The sequence below is a fragment of the Raphanus sativus genome, unplaced genomic scaffold (assembly GCF_000801105.2).
Source record: "Raphanus sativus cultivar WK10039 unplaced genomic scaffold, ASM80110v3 Scaffold0407, whole genome shotgun sequence".
In the NCBI taxonomy this organism is placed as follows: Eukaryota; Viridiplantae; Streptophyta; class Magnoliopsida; order Brassicales; family Brassicaceae; genus Raphanus; species Raphanus sativus.
The window spans coordinates 17609-41381 of record NW_026615726.1 but is presented as its reverse complement, the minus strand read 5'-3'; the positions used below and the strand labels follow the sequence as shown (position 1 = coordinate 41381).

Sequence of the window (23773 nt, the reverse complement as noted above, 5' to 3'; positions counted from 1 at the left end):
TTTGATATAATTCAATCTATGACAATTGGTATCCGTCTTAACCCTCCTACCAGTTCGGTAATACTATAAACAATTTTGGATACGTCTAAAGATATTTCGGTTTAAAATTAATGAAGTTGTTAACCACAGGTTTTATAGGAAATGCATAAAAATAATAATTAAAAGGAAATCAAGGAAAAATAAAAAAACAATAGTATTGATTATAGGTGCAATATCCTTTATATCTTAAAAAAGAAGCAATTAATGTAATTATGGTGCCATATCTTTTTATATTGATTTGGTTAAAGATTCAACTATATTTGTTTATAATTTCTTAACTAATTTGCTAAGTATGTGATGTAATTTCTGAGCAAGATTGTGAGAGAAACATATACTCTTTGATCTATGCCATAAAATTAACATATATTGCCTAATATATGAAGTAATGGCTAAATAATAAACAATTGTGATTCTTAATAAAATGTTGTATGCTTTTTGGAAATATATTTAATTTTTTTAAAAATATATTTTATATTTGACTATTAGTCATATTTGATAAAAGATTTTATACTTGAAGAATCATAATAAGTAACATTTATATTTATATATTAATAAAAACATATACTCATATACTTAAAAATCATTTTCTTATCTTTTATACTAACCTTTTATATTAAAAATAAAAATGTGTCCATGCAGTAATACGAGTATATATATAAAAGAGATAGGGAAATAAGCATCTGTGGTAGTAGCAAAGCAGCATCGATCGGTCAATCTTGTCTTCTGGTATTGCTATAGTAAATAGCCAGGATCAGATGAATTATGGGACCAAGTGAAGCAATCAGGGGTAAATTTCTTCTTCACACAGAAGTGTGGCTATAGATATGTCAATTACAGATTTTTTGGCATATGGTGTTCTGAATCGATATTTGTTGAGTCAGAAAGAAATAGAAATGTGTTTTTGTCGGCTTTACAATTGCGACTGAGTTTCAATATTTTGTTTTTAGGGTTTTGATGTCGAACATATCTCAGTAACGCAAGATACCTGCGGACTTATGACTTACGATTGTGAAAACGAGAGGATTAGGTATCCTAATCATGTGTTGGTCAATCTTTACGCTAGACTCGGTCTCCATCATTTCAACCTCTCTCAGGTAAATAAATGAAAAAGACATAGTCTCAGTTTATTTTCAATATTTTTGATCAATTTCTTTCTTTTTTTTGAATTATGATGATGTATTTTGTATGTCAGGGATCAAATTTTAGAGTTCCATCACCTGAAGAAATTCAACACATGACTATGAATTATATCTCCTCCTACCGCATCACTTGGTGGGTTATGATCCAGCGACCACTTTGCTCAAAAACTTTCAGGTTGGAGTGTCTGAGCAAGCATATGGTCGTTTGAATTTGATGGTCTTTGTTGCTAGACCTCAAGCTGATAGGCCTCCCAGCAATGAAGTTGTTAGGCCACTTGGTAAAGACAGAACTAAATTCCATTTTTTTCTTTTTTAAACCTATTAAAGTCCTATATAAAATCTCACTTGCTTATTATTTAATGTTGCAAAGGTGTCACCAATGATCCCTTCAAACCGGATGCATGTGATGATAATGGATTCCCTTTCTGGCCGACAGATTTTAATGATACAAAACGATTCCACCTGGTAAGATTATCACACAATATCAGTGATTTATTGGACTTCTGTACGTCGTTGATATGATTTATTGCTTTTTTGCAGCTGAAGGAATCCGAGTTGCAAGGCAACGACTGTATTCGTCTATACTTGGAACTTGCTCTCTGTGCCAATGATAGGAATATTCCTGACGTGAGTTTCTTCTGTTCTTCCATATACCACCAACAAACGAATGTTAGCTAATGTTTTTTTTCCTTTTGTAGAGCCATGTATCCCAGCTACAGATTGTGAGAGTTGCAATGGAAACTTTTGGAGGATGTGGACGTCATAAATGCCAATTTCTACATAACGTGAAAGGCTTGCCCGTGGCTCGGGTTGGTGAGGATGGTGAGCATGTTGAGCGCAAAGTCATAATTAGAAGGTATGTGGATTTATCTACCGGATACTTGATTCTCAAGGGGGGTTTGGGTTTTCGGTTGGAGAAGACACTAGCGAGCGCCATATGACTCGCCGCCGGACCCAGCAAAAAAATATCTCTGGGGTCAAAGGTGCTTCAGGAGAAAATCGAACTCTGGTATGGGGGTTCAGTGGTAAAGTTTTTTACCAACTTCACTGTGATGTAATTGTGTTATAGCTTACAAATACTAAATCTTCTTATTTTTGTGGTGCAGTTGAACCCAGACCTCTTCACGTGGGTACGCCTCTGGCCGGACCCTTGAAGAAGCTTACGCTGCTTTCGACGCTGAGCAGAGGCAAAACCCGACGTCTCGCCCATGCCCACTATCTACATTTCTGATTATTGGAAAAATTAGATAAAAATTTTAGGTGCTCCATAGAATGGATAAGATAATAATAGACTTTGATAACAATAATGTTGTACCTTTAAAAAAAAAGTTGTACCTTGTTGACTTCAGCTGAGAATGTTGTTACAACTTAAAAGTATTTTTCTTATTTTTTGTTAACAATTTACATTTAAAAAAGTGTGCCCGTGCATAGCACGCTACTCAGGATGAATTTAGTTGCAAATCTCAGGTGAAACCAGTTTGTTAAGTTAGAATTTGGATGAGTTTTTAGTTGAGGAAAATTGCCTTATTCAGTGATGACGATGCTTCAGTCAGTGATTTCGACGAAGAAGCGGACATAGGCAACAACAAGGATTATATTCAGACTAAAGATGCTGATTATTTAGAAGCAAACAATGAAAATCAGAATAAATACGAACTTGTAGTAGAATGGAGTTTAGTTCTGATGAGTCTGCATATAAAGCTTATACATTATATATGCTTTATTATTTAAAGCCGGGAAACTTGTCATGGTAAAGAGCGTCCCATCAGCTATGCCTTCGCATGTGATGACTTGTTTCAAGTTACCGGTTTCCCTTTGCAATCAAATTCAATCTGCAGTTACAAGATTTCTGCTCGGAAATACTGCCAGCGTGAATCTTTCACTCAAGTACCGTATCACACAAGGAAGCAGAATCGCATGGCTGGCGAGGGGTATTGATAGGTAGAGACCTCATGATGAGAAACATGGGATGGTCTGTGGGAGATGGTAATTCGATCAAAGCGTGGCATGACCCATGGCTGAGTACATCTCAACAGCACCATGGATTGCTTGGGGAAATATGGACAGCTAGAAACAAGCTGGTCTTTAATGACAGAAGGTTACGGAGGCAAGAGGTGCTAAAGTTAACAAAGGCAATACTTGCGGCGAAGAGAATGGCTGACGGAAGAAAACAAATTGTGATCATGTCAAACCACAGAGAGGAAAAGCACACTCACCAGGGACTAGTCGTCCAAACAGATGCCGTTGGAACGAGATTTCTAACAATGCAGGGACGTTGGGATGGATTCTCAAAACAAAAAGGTGGTAACAGAGAGCTTCGTCTTGTTTGACATTCTTCCTCCTTGTTATCACGCTTCTTCTTCACTCTTCTGTTTCTTGCGCCTCAAGTCTCTTCTTTCTTCTCCCTTCTTTGTAGCTTGTTCTCTCTGCTACTCTTCTTGGGAACTTCTCTTAGATCCCTCTTCGTCTGTAGAATTAATCAAAAGTTCAATTCCAATTAAAAAAAACTTATCTTTTTTTAACTAATGCTCTTCTTCTCCATCTCCTTCCTTCTCCTTGTTGTTGTTGATGATCGTGAGATATATAACAAACAATAATCAGACTTGAAGTTAATTATGTTGTTTTAGCAAATTGACCTGATCTAAAGACATCAAATTCTAAAATTTGAAAGAGGACAAAAGAGAGTAACGCGTATCTCAAACTTTTGTGTGAAAACTACAATCTGTCTTCTCTTTTAGGGCATTGAGAAGAAGCCTCAAGCAGCAGCCGACGAGGAATAGCGTTAAGTCGACGTCTTCCTTTTTTTTTCGTAAAGCTATTTCCCTTTATTTTTTTTAGTTTTAATTTCCTTTTTTTAACTAATCCACAGGGGTGCACCCAAGTTTGTTCATATAATTAAAGAGATAGGGAAATAAGCATCTCCTCGTAAAACCTAACATCGCCACTTCCTTTCGAAACCTAAATCGACCAGAACAGCATCGATCAATTCATGTCTTCTGGTATTCCTGTTCAAGATAGCAGGAGTTCGTCCGTAGGCAGATGAATTACTGGGAGCAAGTGAGTGAATCAGGGGTAAATCTTTCTTCTTCTTCAATTTATATGTTTGTTTGTTTGTTTGGATATGATCACATTCGGCTGAGACTTTTGAATTTTTTTTTTGTTTGTTTCATAACTAGGGTTTTGATATCGAACATATCTCAGCACCGCCAATGGGACTCTTGACTTACGATTGTGAAGACAAGAGGAATCTGTTTCCTAATCGTCTGTTGGTCAATCTCTACGCTAGACTCCGGTATCTATCGTTACAACCTCTCTAAGGTAAATAATAATTTCAGTTTCTTTTCAGTATTTTTGATTAATTTCTTTCTTGATTGATTATGATCATTGATGTATATTTTGTATTTTGTATTCCAGGGAACAAATTTAAAGTTCCACCACCTGACGAAGTTCAACATGACTAATAACTGTATCTCCTCATACCGCATCACTTTGGTTGCTTATGATCCAGTGACCACTTCGCTGGTCACCTTCCTGGTTGGAATCTCTGAGGAGGAATATGCTCGTTTGAATTTGATGCTCTTCATTGCTAGACTCAAGCTGATAAGCCTCACTGCCAAGAACCAGTTAGGCCAATGGTATTAGAAACGAACTTAAATTCCTTCTCTCTTTCTTATAATTTTATTAATGTCTTGTATAAAATCTCTGACTCGTAGGTTCCACCATTTATCCCTTGACACCGGATGCATGTGATGACAAGGATTATTACCTTTCTGGCCGACCAATTTTGAGGATACATCACGTTTCCGCCTGGTACACAATATCACTTTTTTCTTCTCTCTTTCTTGATTTCATTTATTGGCCTTTTGTCAGTCATTTATATGATTTATTGCTTTTGCAGATGAATGAATCAGAGTTGCAAGGCAACGACTGGATTCGTCTATACTTGGAAACTTGCTCTTTGTTCAAATGATAGGAACATTCCGAAGTAAGTTTCTTCTTTTTCTTCCATATAGCCAGCCAACAACGAATGAATGTTAGCTAATTTTTTTTTTTTTTTTTCTTGTAGAGCCATCTCTCCCAGCTACAGATTGTGAGAGTTGCAGTGGAAGAAGCTGTTGAGCATGCGGATCTCATTTTCTACATAACGTTTAAAGGCTTGCCCGTGGCCCGGGTTGGTGAGGATGGTGAGCATGTTGAGCGAAGAGTCATAATCAGAACGTTTGAGGATCCATCTACCGGATACTTCACTCTCATGGGTGGGTTTGGGTTCTCGGTCGGCGAAGACACTAGTCATCGCCGCCCTATGACTCGCCCTCAGAGCATTGATGAAATTTGCGCTGAGCAGAAGAGGCTGGACTTTACGCCTCCCCCATGTCCACCCACCTACATGGCTGATTGGTGGAAAAGCTAGCTAGATTATTGACTCTACAGATCTCTCAGCTATCGATGCTCGATAATAGTATTTAGACTTTGTGTTGTTGGTTTCTTTCCTCTTAGTTGTTTTTAAGAATTAAAATCCTTGTTGTATCTTGTTTGACTTCAGCTGACAATGAGTATGGAACTCTCTCATGTCTTTGTTTTCTCATTCTGGTTAGCAACTGTCATTCTTGAATCATTTGTCTTTGCCCACAAAACTCCAAATAAAAGCTACAACGGCTGGAGTTTCGTAAAAGAAGCTGACGTTTAGTTATTATCAACACATGTGTGTGCTGTGAGATTTATTGTAAGAAAGTATACTAGGAATACCATCAAAAACTGTGCGTCTTTCTGAGATCCATTTATTTGCCTAATCTTGAGTTTCTTGGTTCACAAGCAAGCATATTTTCTTAAGCAATCTCCACACGCCACTTCACCATCTTAAGCTACCCATCATCCTGAACATTCAATCTTCAGATCCATCGGTGCTCATGTTGCGTTGGCTACATCCCAGCCAAGTAGATGTGGCAAAAGAGAGTATATTGGTCAACAACGTGTTCAAAATTTGGATCACAATTATAACGTGGTGATTAGTGAGGGCGGTAAAGATCACATTCGTTGTTGGTCTATATATATGGAGAGAAAGAAGAAACTTGCTTCGGGAATGTTCCTATCATTTGAATTTCCAAGTATAGACGAATCCAGTCGTTGCCTTGCAACTCTATTTATAGTAAGAAATAGAAAATGCTATTTTAAATATATACATTAGAAAAAAAAAATTGTTTTTCGGTAAAGATAGCATTCTTTTATATTTAGAATAAGAAATAGAAAAGACTATTTTAGAGACCAAACAAACTTTAGTCTTTAATTTAAGAAGAAAATAGCAAAATATATTTGAAAGAATGTGAAAATGATAAACGGGAGAAGAAATTAAGATATCAAAAATATATTTCATAGAAAGTGCTCTATGAGTGAATTGGTGGGTTCAAGATTCTCTTATCCACGATGTAATAAGAAATTAAGATAGTAAAGGAGGAGTCCCAACTTTGTTTGCCTTTATAGATACATCAAATATAAGAGAGTGTGTAAAACAAGAATGTAATCATACAACTTTTATACTACAGTTGAGGCAGTTTTTAAATCAAGCCTCAACACTCCAATAGTGCTATTGCCATGTATAAAATGCAAGAACCGAAAAGAAGACTAATGAACAAGTATTAACACCGGCGACCACCTCTGCAATTAAGAGCACCAGCATTAGAGGTAAGGACGCCAACAAGGGATGACGATTTGGCTGCCAAACTTGAAGCTCTAGCGTAGCTGGCTCCACGCCCTGATCCAGAACGTGTGAAGAAAGCACCGTTTAAGAAAAGGTCTCCTTCTGATCTCCAGTTCCAATGCTTCCATTGCCAGTGCCCTGCATAGTCTCTCTTTGTCACCTCTTTAGCAAACCGGTTTCTCGGTGCAAGATATCTGTTTCCTTGGCTGTTGATGGTGGGACTCGCACTACCACCAATTGCATACATCTCCCAGTGTGTGTAGTCATTGTTCACTACATGGAAGTATCCATGCCTACACCTACAATCAAAAAAAAGGTTTCATCCTTCCAATGATTAAGATGATAAATCATTCAAAGTATTGTATAATTGAGAACCATTTGCATAAAATAAATCAATAAAATATAAAATAACATAAAATGATTTGTAGAGATGAGTTCCAACAAGTATGTACCTTGGCATTCTCTGAATAAGACCTCTACCAAAATGGTTATAAGCAATCGTAACCTGCATCACCTTGTCCCTTGTGTAAGTATCACTATGTCCCAACAACATAACCTCGTTATGGTGCGTAAAGTAATTGTTAGAGATAGTAATGGCAGTGGAACCCATAACAGCATCAATAAGCCCATCAGCGCAAGTAGAGAGCGAGTTGTGATCAATCCAAATATGACTCGACCCAAAGATCGAGATCCCATCACCGTCAGCCATCGTCCTCCACCCATAATGCGACGGAGAGCTCCTCACCATAGCGTTACCAGTAGGTTTGCAGTCATGAATATGTATCCCATGTATGATAATGTTCGTCACGTACTGTATGGTGATGCACGCGCCGTTAGCTATGTGTACGTTGACGCCACGGCCATCTATCGTCTTGAAGCTGTTCATGATGAGTTCTTGCTTCAGTTTATGACCATGTCGCGTTTGAATACGATCCAGAGAGGCTCTTCTTGGATCACGGCGTGACGGAGTGTGCCCGGTTTAGGGTTAACCGGGTTATCGTCGTTAGGGTCGCTTACTACGTAGTAGCGTCCGTCTCTGCCGCCTATTGCATTGCGTCCGAAACCGATCGCGCAAACGGCGAGGTGTTTTCGCCGGAATTGCCATTTCCGGTCACAACGCCAGCAATCGTCGATTGGGTTACCGGTGGAGCATGAGAAGTAACCTAACCTTCTCCGCACGGGTACTGTTACGAATGCTCCTGAAACAAATCAAAACCGGTTTTAGCGAACCAAACTTATCTCAACGTACTATAACCATTAAATTAAATAAAACCGGTCCAATATTTTTGAGTGGGCCATTTAACATGAAGCTAAAGGATATCTACGTCGGTGGGCACATTCATACATTTTTAATACATGATGTAAATAATCTTGTAACAAGTTTCACATTATTGGTTATTGTATAACGAGATAAGATTGGAACTATTGTTTTTTCTGAGTACAGTAATCATGAAAGAACTGGAAGAACACTACACGAGGCATATGCATGGGCTTGTCGCGATTCACTGCTCCAAAAGATTAGGTGTTTGTTGGAACATTTACACATGTTTTTTGTTACAAAACAAAAACATTACATATGTTCTTCTGGACCAATGTGTCCATAGGATTTTCGCAAGCAATTATATTTACTACATGCGTTTTCTTATATTTACCGTTACATTTTATTTCTATTTTTCAACTATATGTTATGGTGCATTGCATTTAATGAGAAAATGGCACCCAAATCCAACTCAACTAAATTAGCTCAAGTACATGATGTTTGATGTTTTGGTTCACCCAGAGAAATAGTGAAGTCTGAAACGCCCAGTAAGAGTAAGCATAAAGAATTTATATTAACTACTAAAGTACTTACCCACAGTCATTCTATCTTTCACTTCTCATATTGATAGATAGTTTACACACTAGATCGTTATCTCTAAATGTATCTATATGGCCAAAAAAAAAACATATTCCATTCGTTTTTTTTCCTCTGAATGGGAACCAAGAAGTGAGATACATTTAGAGATAACGATCTCTACAAAGAAAGTACTTCTAGTTTTTTCGTCTGAAAATACTTAAACTAAAACTAATTAACTACAAAGCAAACTTTAAGATAGGATAAAACGAATACAAATCCTAAATATTTTCCGGAAAATTAAAACCCTGTCATTTTTAGTAAAGTTATCTAGTTAAAAACAGTTAAATTGAATAAATAGAAATCTTTATCTATTGTAAATGAAAAGAAAAAAAAAGATAAAAGAAAAAGTGGGAAAAGGAATAGAATCGAGGTCTGGTGGTTGGCCCTTTGGATTGAACCCTTTGACCAGAATTTATAAAAATTCTTACACAAGCACCATGTGAGCTCTGCTCCACATAAATACAAGTTACCTGTTTTTTTTTTAATTCTCTTTTATTTTATTTCTTAACTATTTACAAAGAAGATCACAGGAATCTATCCAACCAGACGTCACGAGATGCTGGTCCTTTAAGAGTTAAGTTTAATTTATTGTTTTACCAACTACCCAATCGCAATAGATCAAACAGATACTTACTGTTTAATTAGCAAACATACATTACATTATCAAACTATTCTAATAAAGCTAAAATTAAAAAATGCAAGCAACAGAAATACTCACATGTCCACCATGGCAGCTACTTCGTCTGGATTCTCAACTGCATGTTCATGCCATGTTTCATTGGACCTGAAACACAATTAATTAGTTTACTACATTAAAAACAAAACTACAATTATTATCTCTAGACCCGAAATGAAACAATTCTATCTCATAAAGCAATATACTAAACCTTACTAATCACCACAAGTGTTGGCGTGTTGCATTATTAACAACAACACACTTTTGTTTAAGCACAGGGATCTGTTTATGGTCAATAAAAAGATCCAAACTACAATAATTTGAGATCTATAATACACAAGTTAAGTAATACTGATCAGTAATTCGAAGAAGAAAAAATGCTTTCTTCTTTCACCATAGATTCTGAGTTGCTTCTGAAGTTTCAATGCTATGTTCTATGAACAAGATCACGTAAAACAGTTGACTCCAAACTGAACTAAGAACATTCCATATAATAAGCAATTAACCGATGATACCTGGTGGAATCGACACCAGCAAAGAGCATTGATAGGAGTAATGCAGAAGCAAAGAGGACAAGTACTTTCGTCATAGCCATTGTTATTGCTCTGCTCTTTTGTGTTTATTTGTCTCTGTTCGAGACCAGAGGCTTTGTCGGTCTGTTCTGTTGGAAGAAAAGAAAAGAAGGAGAAGAAGTATGAAACGATTTTAAGAAAGGCTCTAGTTGGACGAGTTATTATATAAGAGAAATTGTGCGTGACATGGCTTAATTAATTGAGTATTCAGAACATAAAACTCAAAGTGGATTTGACATAAAATTTTCACCATAGTGGAAGAGTTATTGTTTCACATTTATAACGCCCAAGGTTGAAAATATAGGTGATGCGACAAGAGACAAACAAACAAGAAGATATGTTGTACAAACTCGTTTTTTTTCTTTCAATAAAAGCTGCAATTCTAATGAGAATAAATACTATTTATGCAATTATTTTATTTTCCATATTGTGTACTTGATAAGAAAACAATATATGCTTCACATATCATACATTTCAGAATTAACAAAAATGTGTAGTTCTATTGTCAGAAAACTAAAAACTTATACTAGTTCACAACATTAGATGATGGGTTCAAAACTCTGCAATTAGAATTCAGATGCTGGGAAACAAATTTAATATTAACAAAAAGCTGACAAACAACCTAATTATTTAGAATATATATGTATTGTATCCTGAATCTGTGGTAATAATTGTTTATTAAAATGTTTTTAAAATCAGAATTTCTAAAATTTGATCTATAATTACGGATGCACCACTTTTATTTTTTTTGTTTAATGCCTAATCTTATCCAAATTTTTACTGAACAAAACAAATCTCGTTTTTTCAAGTACTTTGCATCTTTCATCTCCAACTGCTACTTTAAATTTTCTCACTGGGCATCTCTCTCTATCACGTGCGGTACCAGGTGGATCACGTGCCGAGCGGCTGGTCATTCCTACACGTTCTACTCTTAAATGGTGTCCACGTCATTGTTTAACATATAATAAATGTATATATCTGTTCGTCGGCGGCGAATGTCCGGAAAACACGCCGGTGATTAGCTCAATGTGGCAGATTACATAAACTAGCCAATCAATGTTGCGTGTATAACCTTGAAGACCCAATCATCAATGTTTGTATATATTTTCTACTGTTTTCTTTAAGACCACGTTAAATTCGGCCACTGTTTATTGATGCCAAGAAAGAAAAAGTTAAACAAATTAAAGGAAAAGTTATATTCAGCAGCTAAAATAATATACTAATATGTCACAATTATATAAAATAATATATATTTTGTTACTGTATATTATATACATTTTATTATACTGATTGTCGACAAAGAATTTTATCAATTGAAAATAGGATAAACAACTTTATAATCAATTCTATAATATATTACTTATTTGCACCCAAAATATCTACGATAAACAGTTTTACAAGTATTATATCCACAAGAAGTATTTTTGTCTTTAGTTCGCGAAATTATGGTGAATGACTATATTTGCACCACGTAGGCCTGGATGTTTTTACCTCAAACCCGAAGTACTTACCTAAATCCGAACCGGAAAAACCGAAACCGAATCCGAACTGTTATATAAAATATCCGAACGGGACTTATGAGCTTAGCACTTTGGTGTTTGGTTATAACCCGAACCGATCCGAAATCCGAACTAGGATCCAAAAATATCCGAAATTAGTTAAATATGTTAATATTTGATATATTTTATAGTGATTTAGATATTTTTGACTATTCAAAATTTTTGTAGTTTGTTTTATTTGTTATTTTGAATTATTTTTAGCTAATTTAGTTAGTTTAACTAATATTTAATTAGATTTATAAACAATTATATATTTTGAAACAAAAAATTTGTTATTTTTTGAGGTTTAAAAAATATATTTTTGAACGATTTTAAACATTGGTTACATCCGATCCGAACCGAACCCGGAAGAAACCGAACCGAATCCGATCCGATAATTAGTAAATACCGAATGGTACTTCTAAGCATAATTCCGAAAATCCGAAAATCCGAATCACCCGAACCGATACCGAACGGTCCACCGAACGCCCAGGCCTAGCACCACGTTAAAGATCTTCAGAAAACTTTCGACCATTAATATGCTAAAAATGGTTTCTTCTATTAGTCAAACTTCATAACTGAACTGACGTAGAAGAAGCACTGAAAACATCTAATTCACTATTGGACCAAACGGACTTCTACATTTGCTATTCTAAATAAATTGCACAATGGTATGTAAAAGGTATGGTATATTATTATGCGAAGTCCTATATCCATTAAGGTCCACGCAAACAATTTGGATGCCTGAAAAGGTTATATCATGTTTCGTCAAAATGTGATGTGGATGTTCGTATTTATAATGTAAGTATTATAAAAATTAAGAGTGATTTATTTTCCCTGTATGGTTGTATGTCATTTTCTGTTTAAATAACACACATATATATATTTAATGTTAAAATTTTATGTAGAAGATTTATTTCAAAAGTTTTATCTAACATTTTATACAAAATACTTTTATTTTTGGTTTTTATTTCATTTTCGTGAAAGAAATTTGGATGGGCTGTTAACATGTACGATACCAAGTACATATCGAGAGGCAACAGATTTGGATCTAAATAGTTACAGCACAGTTTTGATGATTTCAGATCTCTTCCACCACTCGATGTATAATAAAAATCGTAAGAAAGCTGTATATGATCACTATGATTGAATACTGTCAGTAACCAATTATATTTTTTTATAACGATCAGAAACCAATGAAATGCATGATAATATATAGATGATCACAATCTCTGACAAGTTTTTTTTGCTAACGATCCTTAAGAAGTTTAGCGTAACTTAGAACATTAACATATATATGTTTTGGGGTCATTGTAGATTTTCTTTAATTTGAACCAAGTCAAGCAGTAGCTTTTAGTTTTTAAACACAAAACAAATATACCCTTGTTTCAAAAAATGCAAGTTATAGAATTTTCACACCTATTAAATACTGATTATTAATGACTATTTCCTATAATTTTAACCAATTTAATTTCAATAAACACAATTTTTTTCAAGTTTACAATTTACTATTAAGTAATGTATTGAATTTTTTAAAAAAGTTGAAATATTTTTTCTAAAATATGAATTCTTTGGAACAGAGGGATTAGTAGTTTGATTATAGTTAGCGGCAGGTACTATCTATTGTTTTATTTTTATATGGTTAAATATCATATCATTAATAATTTACAGAAAATGTTTTTAAAAAAACTATAGAATATATATGTATATATATATATCTATCTAAACAAGTTCAAATTTACGCTCACACAAAGTTGATTCATTAATTTCCACATGTTGGACAATGGACAGTGATTAGGCTTCCAGACTGACCAACATTAACCAACAAAGACAATAGTATTAATGTTCAATGCTATTACAAAAAAAAATATTGACTTCGGACAACCACGGATTATGTCATGTGCGAATGTTTTCATTAACATTTTCTGATTCTTTTTCTTCATTCAATAGTAAATTACTTGATAATAATAATTAACAGCTAAAGTCATCAAGTTATAGGTCTTACATGGTCTTACATTTTCCGGTGTCCACATGAAAACTATTATCTTCTATTCAATGATGATCAGCTTCTCCATGTGGGCATTATAATCATATACATCCACGTTAGGGCGAATCTCATGCAGAGTAAGAAACATATATGCGACTAGAAGTGTGTCAAGTGTGTGAACATCAATGTACTCTGTGAAATGTGGGCACAGACGATATATTTTCCCACTGATCTAACACCCTTACATTACAAATGGAGGGATAGATCAAGACACTGATCTTTACCGTTCTCACTAGTCACCACGTTACAGTTATGATCCAAAACTTGAACAAGTTGTTGACCAAAATACTCTCCTGTGCCATCTATTAGGGATATTACATCCCACATCGGGAATTCTAAGGGACATCAAGTAATATATAAAGGGTTAGGGTCAATCCACTAATTGCCAATCTATCTTATTAAAGTTGAAGTACCCATTGAAAGTGTTTGGAAACAAGGATATGAGAATTAATGAGATATGTGTTTGGAAACAAGGATAAAGGAATTAATGAAATATGTTTGGAAACATGGATAGTAGAGATATGTATTTTTTTTTATTTACACATTTAGTCATTGTATTTCCAATAAATTAATAACAAATAAGAATTGTTTAGCAACATGAATAACATATTTAATATTCTTTTTAGTTAAACATTTATCCACTGTTTTACAATAAATTAAACAACATTCTTACTATATTTTCTTTTATTTACAATTCTTTCACTATATTTACAATTCTTTTTATTTACAATTCTTTATGGTGAAAATAAAAACACAAACTGAAATATAAATAGTATATTATATAAAACAATTTTTAAAACACAATATTATTGTCTTATTTAGCTTAGTCAAATATAAAAATTTCAAGAGTTCAATTTTCAAAAAAATATATCATAAAATTAATAATAATTCATAAAAAACTAATGCAAAAAATTAAAAATTTAAAACATGGATAAAAGTATGTCAAGAAGAAAAAAGTAATTGCTTATGTTATTAAAAAAATTGGAAATCCATTATATCAGTTTAAAAATATACAAAATGGACTAATCTAATTACCTAAAAACATTGTTTTTTCTAAAATAATCATAAAATAAAATTTAATGGTATATATACATATTTAAAATCAAAATAATAATTTAAAATTGATTTATATCAAAAATTAATCTAAAATATGCATATATTCAAAAATTTATCTTTACTAAAATATTTTCCAATAACCCTTATTAAAAAATATTTTCAATATATATAAGAAAAATACAACAAAAAGATTAATTTCATATACCAACTTAAATTATGGTTTTATATTTCACATTAAAATTTAAGAATATAATATATGTGATTATTTATAAGATGGTACATATAAAATACTATTAATTATATGACTATTTATATGATGGACCAATACAATTAGTTACATGATGACATATATATATATAATACATAATAGTGACTAGGGCTGGGTGTTCAGGTATCCATTCCGGTTAGTTTCAGTTATGTTTGGGTTTCGGGTTTCCGGGATCAAAGATTTCAGTCTCATTCATATATTTCTAAATTTCAAATCGAATTATGACTAGGCTGGGCGTTCAGGTATCCATTCGGGTTCGTTTCGGATCTCTTTGAGTTTTGGGTTTCAATGGTCAAAAATTTCAGCTCCATACAAATATTTCTAAATTCCAGTTCAAATTATATTCGGATCTTTGCGGGTTTAGTTCAGGTTCGGATAACCCATTTAAATTACTTTTTTAAAATTCATTATATAATTAAAATTTCTTAAAATCTATAAATAAAATAATATATTGTATATAAATCTGAATAACATATGTGAGAATACCTAAACTTAACATATAAATTGGTTTGGTTTAAATTTTGGATCAAAAATCAATAATTATTTTAAATATTTTTGGTGTTTTGAGTGTACTTCCACTATGTTAGATATTTGTATTTGACTATTTATATATATATTTATATATAAATATATATATATATATATATCAAGTATTTAAACCAACCTAAAAGTATCATATATATTCTGAATTTTTTATATACATTAAAAATAAAAATAATTAATATATAAGTATATAAATCTTTTTAGATACATTTTGATATCCAATTTGAATTGGTTATGGTTTCGGTTGTCTAAATATCAAAATTTGGAATAATTTGGATATTTAATCAACTTTGATTCGGGTTTGGTATTACTCTTTCGGATCGTGATCGGTTCGGTTCTTCAGATTTTAATTTTTTATCCAGCTTTGATATTGACATAAAAAATAAATAGCAATATATTTTTAAAATATATACCCGCACGGGCGTGCGGGTAAAAATCTAGTTGGTTTTAAGTTGGAAGCCCATAATTAACCCGAATCTAACATGGTATCAGAGCCCAGATCCCAAAATACCCTGAACCCCTAATTAATATTAACCCTACCCGACCGGGTTTATAGGTCGTAGTTAACCCTTCCCGACCGGATTTATAGGTCGTAATTAACTCGCTCGACCGAGTATAACTGTCTTAAAGTTCCGAGATTTCTGGCCGATAAGAGCCATCATCTCGAGGAGGGGTATTAGGGATATTACATCCCACATCGGGAATTCTAAGGGACATCAAGTAATATATAAAGGGTTAGGGTCAATCCACTAATTGCCAATTGGTTTTAAGTTGGAAGCCCATAATTAACCCGAATCTAACACCATCTCTACTTCGGTGGGATGTATCCAACGCGACATGATCACCGTTGGATCTGAAGATTGGGTGGTCAGAATGAGCAGCTGAAAAGCAGCCAAAGGAGGTAGAAGATGGGTAGCTTAAGATGGTCAAGTGATGTGGAGAAGGAGAAGAAAAGAATAGAGGTAGCGTGTGAAGAAAGTCATTGTTGTTGATGAAATCATTAGCCCTTTTGGCTCTTCTCGCAGCTGTTCGCTCCTTCTTGTGGGCGTTCTGGTGCCCTCCTAGGGCTTGTGAACTCTGGAACTTTCTAGAACAGAAGAGGCAGGGGAAAACTCTGGAAGATATGTCTTCGTCTCTCTTGTTCTGTTCTTCTTCCTCCTCTTCTACTTGATGGTGATGCTGATCATCTTCCATTTTTATCTATACACACCAAAAAGGATACTAAACATAAGATCAACTTCCAGAGAGTGCTAAAACAACATGGACAGCCAAATCATAATGAGAAGGATATGACTATTTATATACCTTGAGCTAACGACTAAGAGAGAAAGAGAGAGAGAGAGAGAGAGAATGTGTCTGCTATGTGCTTGAGAAGGTGAGTTTATAAGGGCAATGTAGAAGAAGAGAAGTCAAGTTAATTAAGATGGTGTTTGAAGAGAGTTGGAATATATGAAGAATATGAAACTGAGTGGATTCATTAGTGCTGTTACTATTAAGTGTTCTGTTCTGTTGCAGAGAACCAACTTTGGGAGCAGGTTCTTTTACCCATATGGGCTTTGGGAACAGAGAAGATAAGAGAGTCAGAGAGAAAAGAGAATGCGTAAACAGTGGTGCATGTTGTTAAGAAGAAGAATGATTGGTGAGAAAGAAAGAGACTTCTGAACTGGGAAATGGAACTTCTTTTTTCTGTGTTGAGATTGGCAGTTTTGTTTGCTTTACTTCTTCTTTAAATTGAGCTCTTGCTTGGCATAATAAGAAAGTTCCTCTTATGTCAATGTTGGCATTGTCTTTAATGAACTTAAGACTCCTTCATTTGTCTTTTAATTTGGAACATATATAAGGATCATAAAATTATATCCTTTGAACAAGTGTCACTGAGATACATCAAGGACATTAATCTATTAAACAAGGACTAGAAGTCTAGAATCCTGATGCCAAATATGTGTATGAAAAAGGAAGGATGCTCCATAACTTGATAAGCAAATGGGTAAACTGTGATAATGGGTCCTGCCTGCCTGACTGACTGATAGCACCGCCCACTTCTCCTTGCAACTTGTCTCCACACCTAGTTGGCAACTTCTCATTCACCCAACAAAATGTAGTAAGCTACCGGGCTTTATGTTTATGGATTTATCTCGGCCCATTTAGCTTTGCCCTTGTATATATATTATCTGTCCCCCATTTTAGAATTAGAACATTTGTCAATAACAATGAATCTAAAACAAGGTCCAAGTGCGACAAATCCTTGAAGTTACACTTGTAGAAATCTTGTACCTTTTATGAAACTTTTCTTTGTAATAGATATAACAAAAATAAAGTTAAGTAACAATACCGTTAGAAGCAAGAAAGAAAGAGAAGGGTAGGTAGCGTGAGACGATGAAGAAAAGACATTTAAGAGGAGGTTAGGTAAGAAGAGTGGTGGAGGAACAAAAGAGTATGTGAGTAAGTGTTAAACGCCAAAGCCACGTTACTTCTTTTTCTGTCTCTCTTTTGTTTTGTTGGTTAAATTTAATTTTGAACATTTGGTGTGGTAGCTACTACTACTAGCTACCATCTTCTATTCTCTCAACATCTGCATATTTGTTCAACATTGTCTACATATATATATACCTATCTTTTGTAACTCTTAGTTAAAGTAGAAGGGTCTTTTACTAAGCTCACTCATCACGTCCGGTAATTTTCTCAAGCTCTCTCTTATTGTTTTTAATTTTTTTTTGCTAAGAATGTAAAAATATCATTTGAATAGAAATGAACTGCTTAGGTATTAGAAAATGCGATTACAAATTATAAAATCTCACTCTCTCTCTCTTATGTTATTACAATTCTTGAATCATGCAATCTTTGCACACTATCATGGGAAGCTCCATGACTAAGTTCTGTTTGTATCCCAAAACTGAGGCATGTTTTGAGATGGTAATATTCTATTCGTAAAGCTATTTTTTGGAGTCAGTCCATTTTATATTCTTTGTAAGTTTTTTTTTTCTTCCCAAACAAACCATAACTCCTACCTTGGTCAATCAATCTAGTAAAAAAAAACATGATGTCGTTCCCTTCTTTCTATTCAAAACGGCCTGTAGTTTTTATTCTCCTACGTGGCTGGTTTGGTACGTGTCTGTGATGCCCGTCTCACTCGTAACGGCGAAAGTTTCTGCGGGGGAGAAAAACATGAAGAAAAAAAAGAGACGGACCTAACTGTAACGCCGTTAACTTTCTTTTGTACCAAACGACAAGACAAAAAAGGTTGGCAAATGACACCGAGCCAATCAGATCAGTGAAAGCTTTCGTATACTCGGAGAAGTCTTCTCTGTTTCAAACAAAACAGAACCCAGTTGAATTTTCCCAGAAAGTTTTCTCCTTTTTCTTGAATTCAGCTACAAACATAAGTTGTTAGCTTCACAGTGAGAGAGTGAGATGGAGAAAGCCACTGAAAGACAGAAGATTTTGCTTCGTCATCTCAATCCACTACCTCCTTCTTCTCTTCCTCGTATTAATGATAATAAACCTACTCTTCTCTCCGTAAGTTTAGTTTCAGTGGATCTTCGAGCTTCCTTGATTAGTGCTTGATTGCGTTCACATTTTACTAGATTTTGAAGCTGTTGCTGAAAGAAACATGTTTATTAGGCTGTGAACTGTGCTGCTGAGCTTTCCCCAATGGCTGCTTTTGGAGACGACGTTGTGATCGTTGCGTAAGTCAACTAACACACCCCCACACACCCTTTTGAAGTTACTTCAACAACATTCTTGATTCTTCCTTGATCTCTTTTCAGGGCATATCGCACTGCCATCTGCAAAGCTAAACGCGGAGGGTTTAAAGACACTCTCCCAGATGATCTTCTTGCTTCTGTTCTCAAGGTAAAAACCTTGTTTGTACACTGAAGTTAGTATCTTGTCTTTATGCTTTTGTTTCTTTCATTAGGCTGTGGTGGAAAGGACATCTTTGGATCCAAGTGAAGTTGGGGATATAGTTGTTGGTACCGTTATAGCTCCTGGTTCTCAGAGAGCCATGGAGTGTAGAGTAGCTGCTTACTTTGCTGGCTTTCCTGGTAAACTTAAAAAAACTGATTCTTTCTTTCTTACAGCAATAAACATTTGTTTTTGATGAGCTAACTAAACCTGTATTTCACTCTTTCTTTCACGAGATAGACTCCGTGCCAATTAGAACTGTCAACAGACAATGCTCCTCAGGACTACAAGCAGTTGCTGATGTTGCTGCTTCCATCAGAGCTGGATATTACGACATTGGTACTAACAAGACTTACCTTTTTGTAGTCTAGGCTAGGTTGTCTCTCTCTCACAGCTTTGTCTATGTTGTTAACTGCACAGGTATTGGTGCTGGAGTGGAGTCAATGTCAGTTGATCATACTGCTGGAGGCGGCTTTCACACCACAAACCCGAGGGTACATTATCTCAATGAATTGTATTATAAAAGTCACCTAACAATCAACAAGGAGAGTTTTGTGATGGGAACAGGCACAAGAGTTTCCTGGAGCTCGTGACTGCTTGCTTCCAATGGGTATCACTTCTGAAAACGTTGCAGAAAGATACGGTGTCACAAGACAAGAGCAGGACATGGCTGCGGTTAGCTATTTTTGTTCTCTTTCTACTCACTCTTGTCTCTCATATTCTCATACTGATTTAGTAAACAAAAACAGGTGGAGTCTCACAAGCGTGCAGCTGCTGCAAACGCTTCTGGTAAACTCAAGGATGAGATAGTTCCTGTTGTTACTAAGGTCAGAAACAAGAATCTCCAAACCTCCTTTTTTGGTTAGAGATGTCTCTAATGAACGATTGTTCTTGAGACAGATTGTTGACCCCGTGACAAAAGCAGAGAAGCCAATTGTTGTTTCTGTTGATGATGGTGTACGTCCAAACTCAAACATGGCTGATTTGGCAAAGCTGAAGACAGTCTTTAAACCTGATGGTTCAACCACAGCAGGTGAGAAAGAACATTCCACCTTTTATTGACATTAAGTCTGATAATAGATTGAAGCATTTAATATGTTTGTGTTTGTGTGTGTATTGACTAGGTAATGCTAGTCAGATTAGTGATGGTGCTGGAGCCGTACTGCTAATGAAGAGGAGCTTGGCGATGAAGAAGGGACTTCCCATTCTTGGAGTATTCAGGTGAATGACTATACACAAACTTGTCAACATTTTTGACGGTTCAAGAAACATGATGTCAAAAACAATGCAGGAGCTTTGCTGTTACTGGTGTGGATCCGGCTGTAATGGGTATTGGTCCAGCTTATGCCATTCCTGCTGCAGCAAACCTAGCAGGACTCAAAGTTAGCGACATTGATCTATTTGAGATCAATGAGGTAGTAAAAGAATGTTTCACATTGTCTTTTCTGTTTCAGACTAATCATACTTACTCTGAATAGCTATTGATAAACCGTTAAAACAGGCATTTGCATCTCAGTATGTGTACTGTTGCAAGAAGCTAGAGCTGGATGTGGAAAAGGTCAATGTTAATGGAGGAGCCATTGCTATTGGCCATCCTCTGGGTGCTACAGGTTACTACCACTACTACTCCCACAAAGCTTCTCTTACTATGTAACATGAAGTATGAGTAGTACAAAGCTAATAGAGTCCATCTCTATGTTTAGGAGCTCGATGTGTTGCAACATTGCTGCATGAGATGAAACGGAGAGGGAAAGACTGCCGCTTTGGAGTTATTTCAATGTGCATAGGTAACACATATTAGAGTTTTCTAAGACTGAAACTGGCTCAATGTTTACATTATATTAATGTATAATGATGGTACATTGTGAATGCAACAGGTACTGGTATGGGAGCTGCGGCAGTTTTTGAGAGAGGAGACTCTGTTGATGACTTATCAAATGCCTGTGTGGAGGCTAATGGGATTGGTCATTAGAACAAAGTTGAATACGGAGAAGCAATGAAGGCATAAAGTCAAATAAAAAAGTGTGAAGCTTAAGCTATTTCACGTTGCAATGAACAATTTGTAATTCTGAATTTAAAATGTATCAACTAGTACTTGTGGGTGAACAAAGAGTTAAACTCAAAAACCCAAAGTAACATCTTTCCTCACAACAAGTCTTTTAACATACTAATCAATCCTCCTCCCATATCTTATTCTGCATCTTCTGGAGCTCCACCAGGCACCAACTGCAACACAATGTTTTCAATACAAGTTTCTTAGCATCTGACTGGTTTAATGTCATCGAAGTTACATACAATTGTTAAAGCATAAACGAGTAACAAAATTCACATATATAATATGTTGCAATCTTACAATGGCGATGTTGTTGCCGTTGAGCAGAATCTGATCAAGCTTTGTGACCCGACTTCCCTCTGCTGTAATCTCACTGCACAGAATGGAATGACATGCTTAGTTAGAGACACACGCTAGTTAGTCAAGAAAATGGTAACACCACGAATCTACAAAGCAGAAAGGTCTAATCCAAATGTTCCAGTCTAAAGCAAAAAAGACCTGATCTCTTCAAGTCCTCTTAAAATGTTATTCCTCAGCAAAGCAATAAACTTTTTAACGGAAACTAATAAACTAGAATGCTTATGAATCAGTTCAACGTCAGTAACGAAACTCGACACTGATCTATTTGCAATCAACTACTGAAGAACATAGCACTAAAGAAACCCTAAAACACATACAAATGTTCCAGTCTAAAGCAAAAAGATCCGATCTTTCATGTCAATCTTCAGCAAAGCAATGAACTTTTAATGGAAACTAATAAAGTATAATGCTTTTTAGACTCAGTTCGATGCAATCAACTTAGAACAGTTGAAACCCTAAAAGAGAGACTAAAGAGACTTACTACTCGGTGACATCCTCAAGGACCATGTTGACGTAAACGTCGAAGCCTTTGAGAACACCAACGAGCTCCTTATCTCCTTTCATTATCACCCTTATCTTCGATCCTATGCACCTGTCGATTAGCTCTGCACCACCAAATAAATTTGGGGGGCCAAAATCTTCAGATCTCAGTTATTCGATTTGGGTTTCTGTGTAAAAGCGACAAGCAAGAGTGGATTGATACCTGATGGAAGAAGCTGCGACGGATTGTTGCTCGCCATTTACGAAGAAGAGAGTAGACTAAGAAAGCGTTTCGATTTGCTCCTGCTCTGCTCTGCTCTGCTCTTTGTTTAAGCTTTTTTTTCTCTTCTTTCGATTTTAGGTTATTTTTAGACGAGGAGGACGATCGTATAGTGTTTTTACTTTCAAGAAATATGTGAGAAGGTCCTCAGACTATCCATTGTTTTGCAAGATGGACCTTCAACTATAGAAACTTATATATTCAACCTTCAATCTAATTTAAGGAAAACAGGGTTGAAACAATGTTCTGAAAACGGGATACCCATGCAGTACTGATTGACTGGTTAGATTGGTTTAATTGATTTGGGTTTCTATTTAAAAATAAATAAATATTTAATATAGACCTAAAAATAACTCTACATGTGATACACTTTTTATTCTCTTTTATTAACTAGAAAAATAAAAATAAATATATATCTAAGTAAATATATATACAGTACACAAGTGGATACTATTGTAAGAGAAAATAAATAGAATAGCACTAAATCAAGTTTTTGTCACAAAAATAGCATCAAAAAGAAGAAAATGACCTATTGAAGGGTAAATATGCATTTATAATCTTTGAGTTAATTAATCTAAGACTTAGGGTTTAGAGTTAATGGCTAGGGTTTTAGGTATGTGTTCAAAATTTTAAAAATAAAAAAAAATATTAAAATTTTCAAAATAAAAAGGTGCTATTTTGGTCATTTTATTTTTTGAGTGCTATTTTGTGACAAAAACTTAAAAAGTGCTATTTTGGTCATTTGCTCTAAATTAAAATTGATAGAAACACTTGATTGATCTTTCAAATTATTGTATCTAATTATTTTTACAACTAAATCTCAAATTTTATGAACGTGGTAAAATAATAATAGTATATGAGACCTAAAAGTATTTTTAATTTTACATTATTTTTTAAGAAATTAAATTAAATAAAAAACCAATTCAGTATTTAAAATCAAAATATTGATTATGAAATATGTTGGTTTCTTAGATCAGGTTTTGAAGTTGATATGGTCTTATTGAAGTTACTAGATTTACTGGTTTTAGCTGTTTTACTGATTTTTTTAAATACGGATTTTAAACTGAATCAACTTGTCGTTAGAGAGAAGGGAGAGAAGAGAGAGAAAGTAAATCAAAGTTTGGATCTGGCGGTCGGCCGGTGCGTGAGCGTCCGCGTCGTTGCCGGCGTCCGTTTTCTTTTCAGCAAATAACAGCAGTCTGTTATCCTCCCCCTGTCTTTCCAGCT

The 23773-nt window shown here is 34.8% G+C and overlaps 2 protein-coding genes and 3 pseudogenes across 4 annotated transcripts; 3 read left to right on the top strand and 2 right to left on the bottom strand.

Moving 5' to 3' along the window:
• The first annotated feature begins 664 nt into the window (after window positions 1–664).
• LOC108807911 (UPF0725 protein At3g19520-like) lies at window positions 665–2425 on the top strand (annotated as a pseudogene).
• Window positions 2426–4167: 1742 nt separating this feature from the next.
• LOC130502052 (UPF0725 protein At1g02770-like) lies at window positions 4168–5596 on the top strand (annotated as a pseudogene).
• Window positions 5597–6682: 1086 nt separating this feature from the next.
• LOC130502053 (probable pectate lyase 20) lies at window positions 6683–10257 on the bottom strand (annotated as a pseudogene).
• Window positions 10258–18001: 7744 nt separating this feature from the next.
• LOC108812689 (3-ketoacyl-CoA thiolase 5, peroxisomal) lies at window positions 18002–21566 on the top strand. Of its 3 annotated transcripts, none has more exons than XM_018585019.2 (14): window positions 18002–18143; window positions 19092–19156; window positions 19238–19322; window positions 19387–19513; window positions 19614–19712; window positions 19794–19867; window positions 19941–20048; window positions 20123–20200; window positions 20274–20406; window positions 20498–20594; window positions 20665–20788; window positions 20875–20983; window positions 21077–21160; window positions 21251–21566. In XM_018585019.2, exons 2-14 carry the CDS (start codon window positions 19122–19124, stop codon window positions 21343–21345), a joined length of 1248 nt encoding a protein of 415 aa, XP_018440521.2. In that variant the 5' UTR covers window positions 18002–18143; window positions 19092–19121; the 3' UTR covers window positions 21346–21566. The 3 variants fall into 3 exon arrangements, with proteins under 3 accessions (XP_018440521.2, XP_056852852.1, XP_018440520.2); XM_056996872.1 differs by lacking the exon at window positions 18002–18143 and adding an exon at window positions 18202–18383; XM_018585018.2 differs by lacking the exon at window positions 18002–18143 and adding an exon at window positions 18430–18986.
• Window positions 21371–22649, bottom strand: LOC108812691 (sm-like protein LSM5). Its single transcript, XM_018585021.2, has 4 exons — window positions 22490–22649; window positions 22268–22391; window positions 21727–21799; window positions 21371–21599 (listed from the first exon to the last, which is right to left on the bottom strand). Exons 1-4 carry the CDS (start codon window positions 22524–22526, stop codon window positions 21564–21566), a joined length of 270 nt encoding a protein of 89 aa, XP_018440523.1. The 5' UTR covers window positions 22527–22649; the 3' UTR covers window positions 21371–21563.
• Between the last annotated feature and the right edge of the window lie 1124 nt (window positions 22650–23773).

What these genes read in the sequence shown, in the direction of transcription:
- LOC108812689 (XM_018585018.2), top strand. Translation starts at nt 18,882, where the DNA reads ATGGAGAAAGCCACTGAAAGACAGAAGATTTTGCTTCGTCATCTCAAT. An exon ending in AGCTGGATATTACGACATTG is followed by an intron (nt 19,713 to 19,793) that starts GTACTAACAAGA and finishes TTAACTGCACAG; the next exon opens with GTATTGGTGCTGGAGTGGAG. An exon ending in TAGTTCCTGTTGTTACTAAG is followed by an intron (nt 20,201 to 20,273) that starts GTCAGAAACAAG and finishes TTCTTGAGACAG; the next exon opens with ATTGTTGACCCCGTGACAAA.
- LOC108812691 (XM_018585021.2), bottom strand. Translation starts at nt 22,526, where the DNA reads ATGGCGAGCAACAATCCGTCGCAGCTTCTTCCATCAG. An exon ending in GTCGCAGCTTCTTCCATCAG is followed by an intron (nt 22,392 to 22,489) that starts GTATCAATCCAC and finishes TTGGTGGTGCAG; the next exon opens with AGCTAATCGACAGGTGCATA. An exon ending in CTTGAGGATGTCACCGAGTA is followed by an intron (nt 21,800 to 22,267) that starts GTAAGTCTCTTT and finishes CATTCTGTGCAG; the next exon opens with TGAGATTACAGCAGAGGGAA.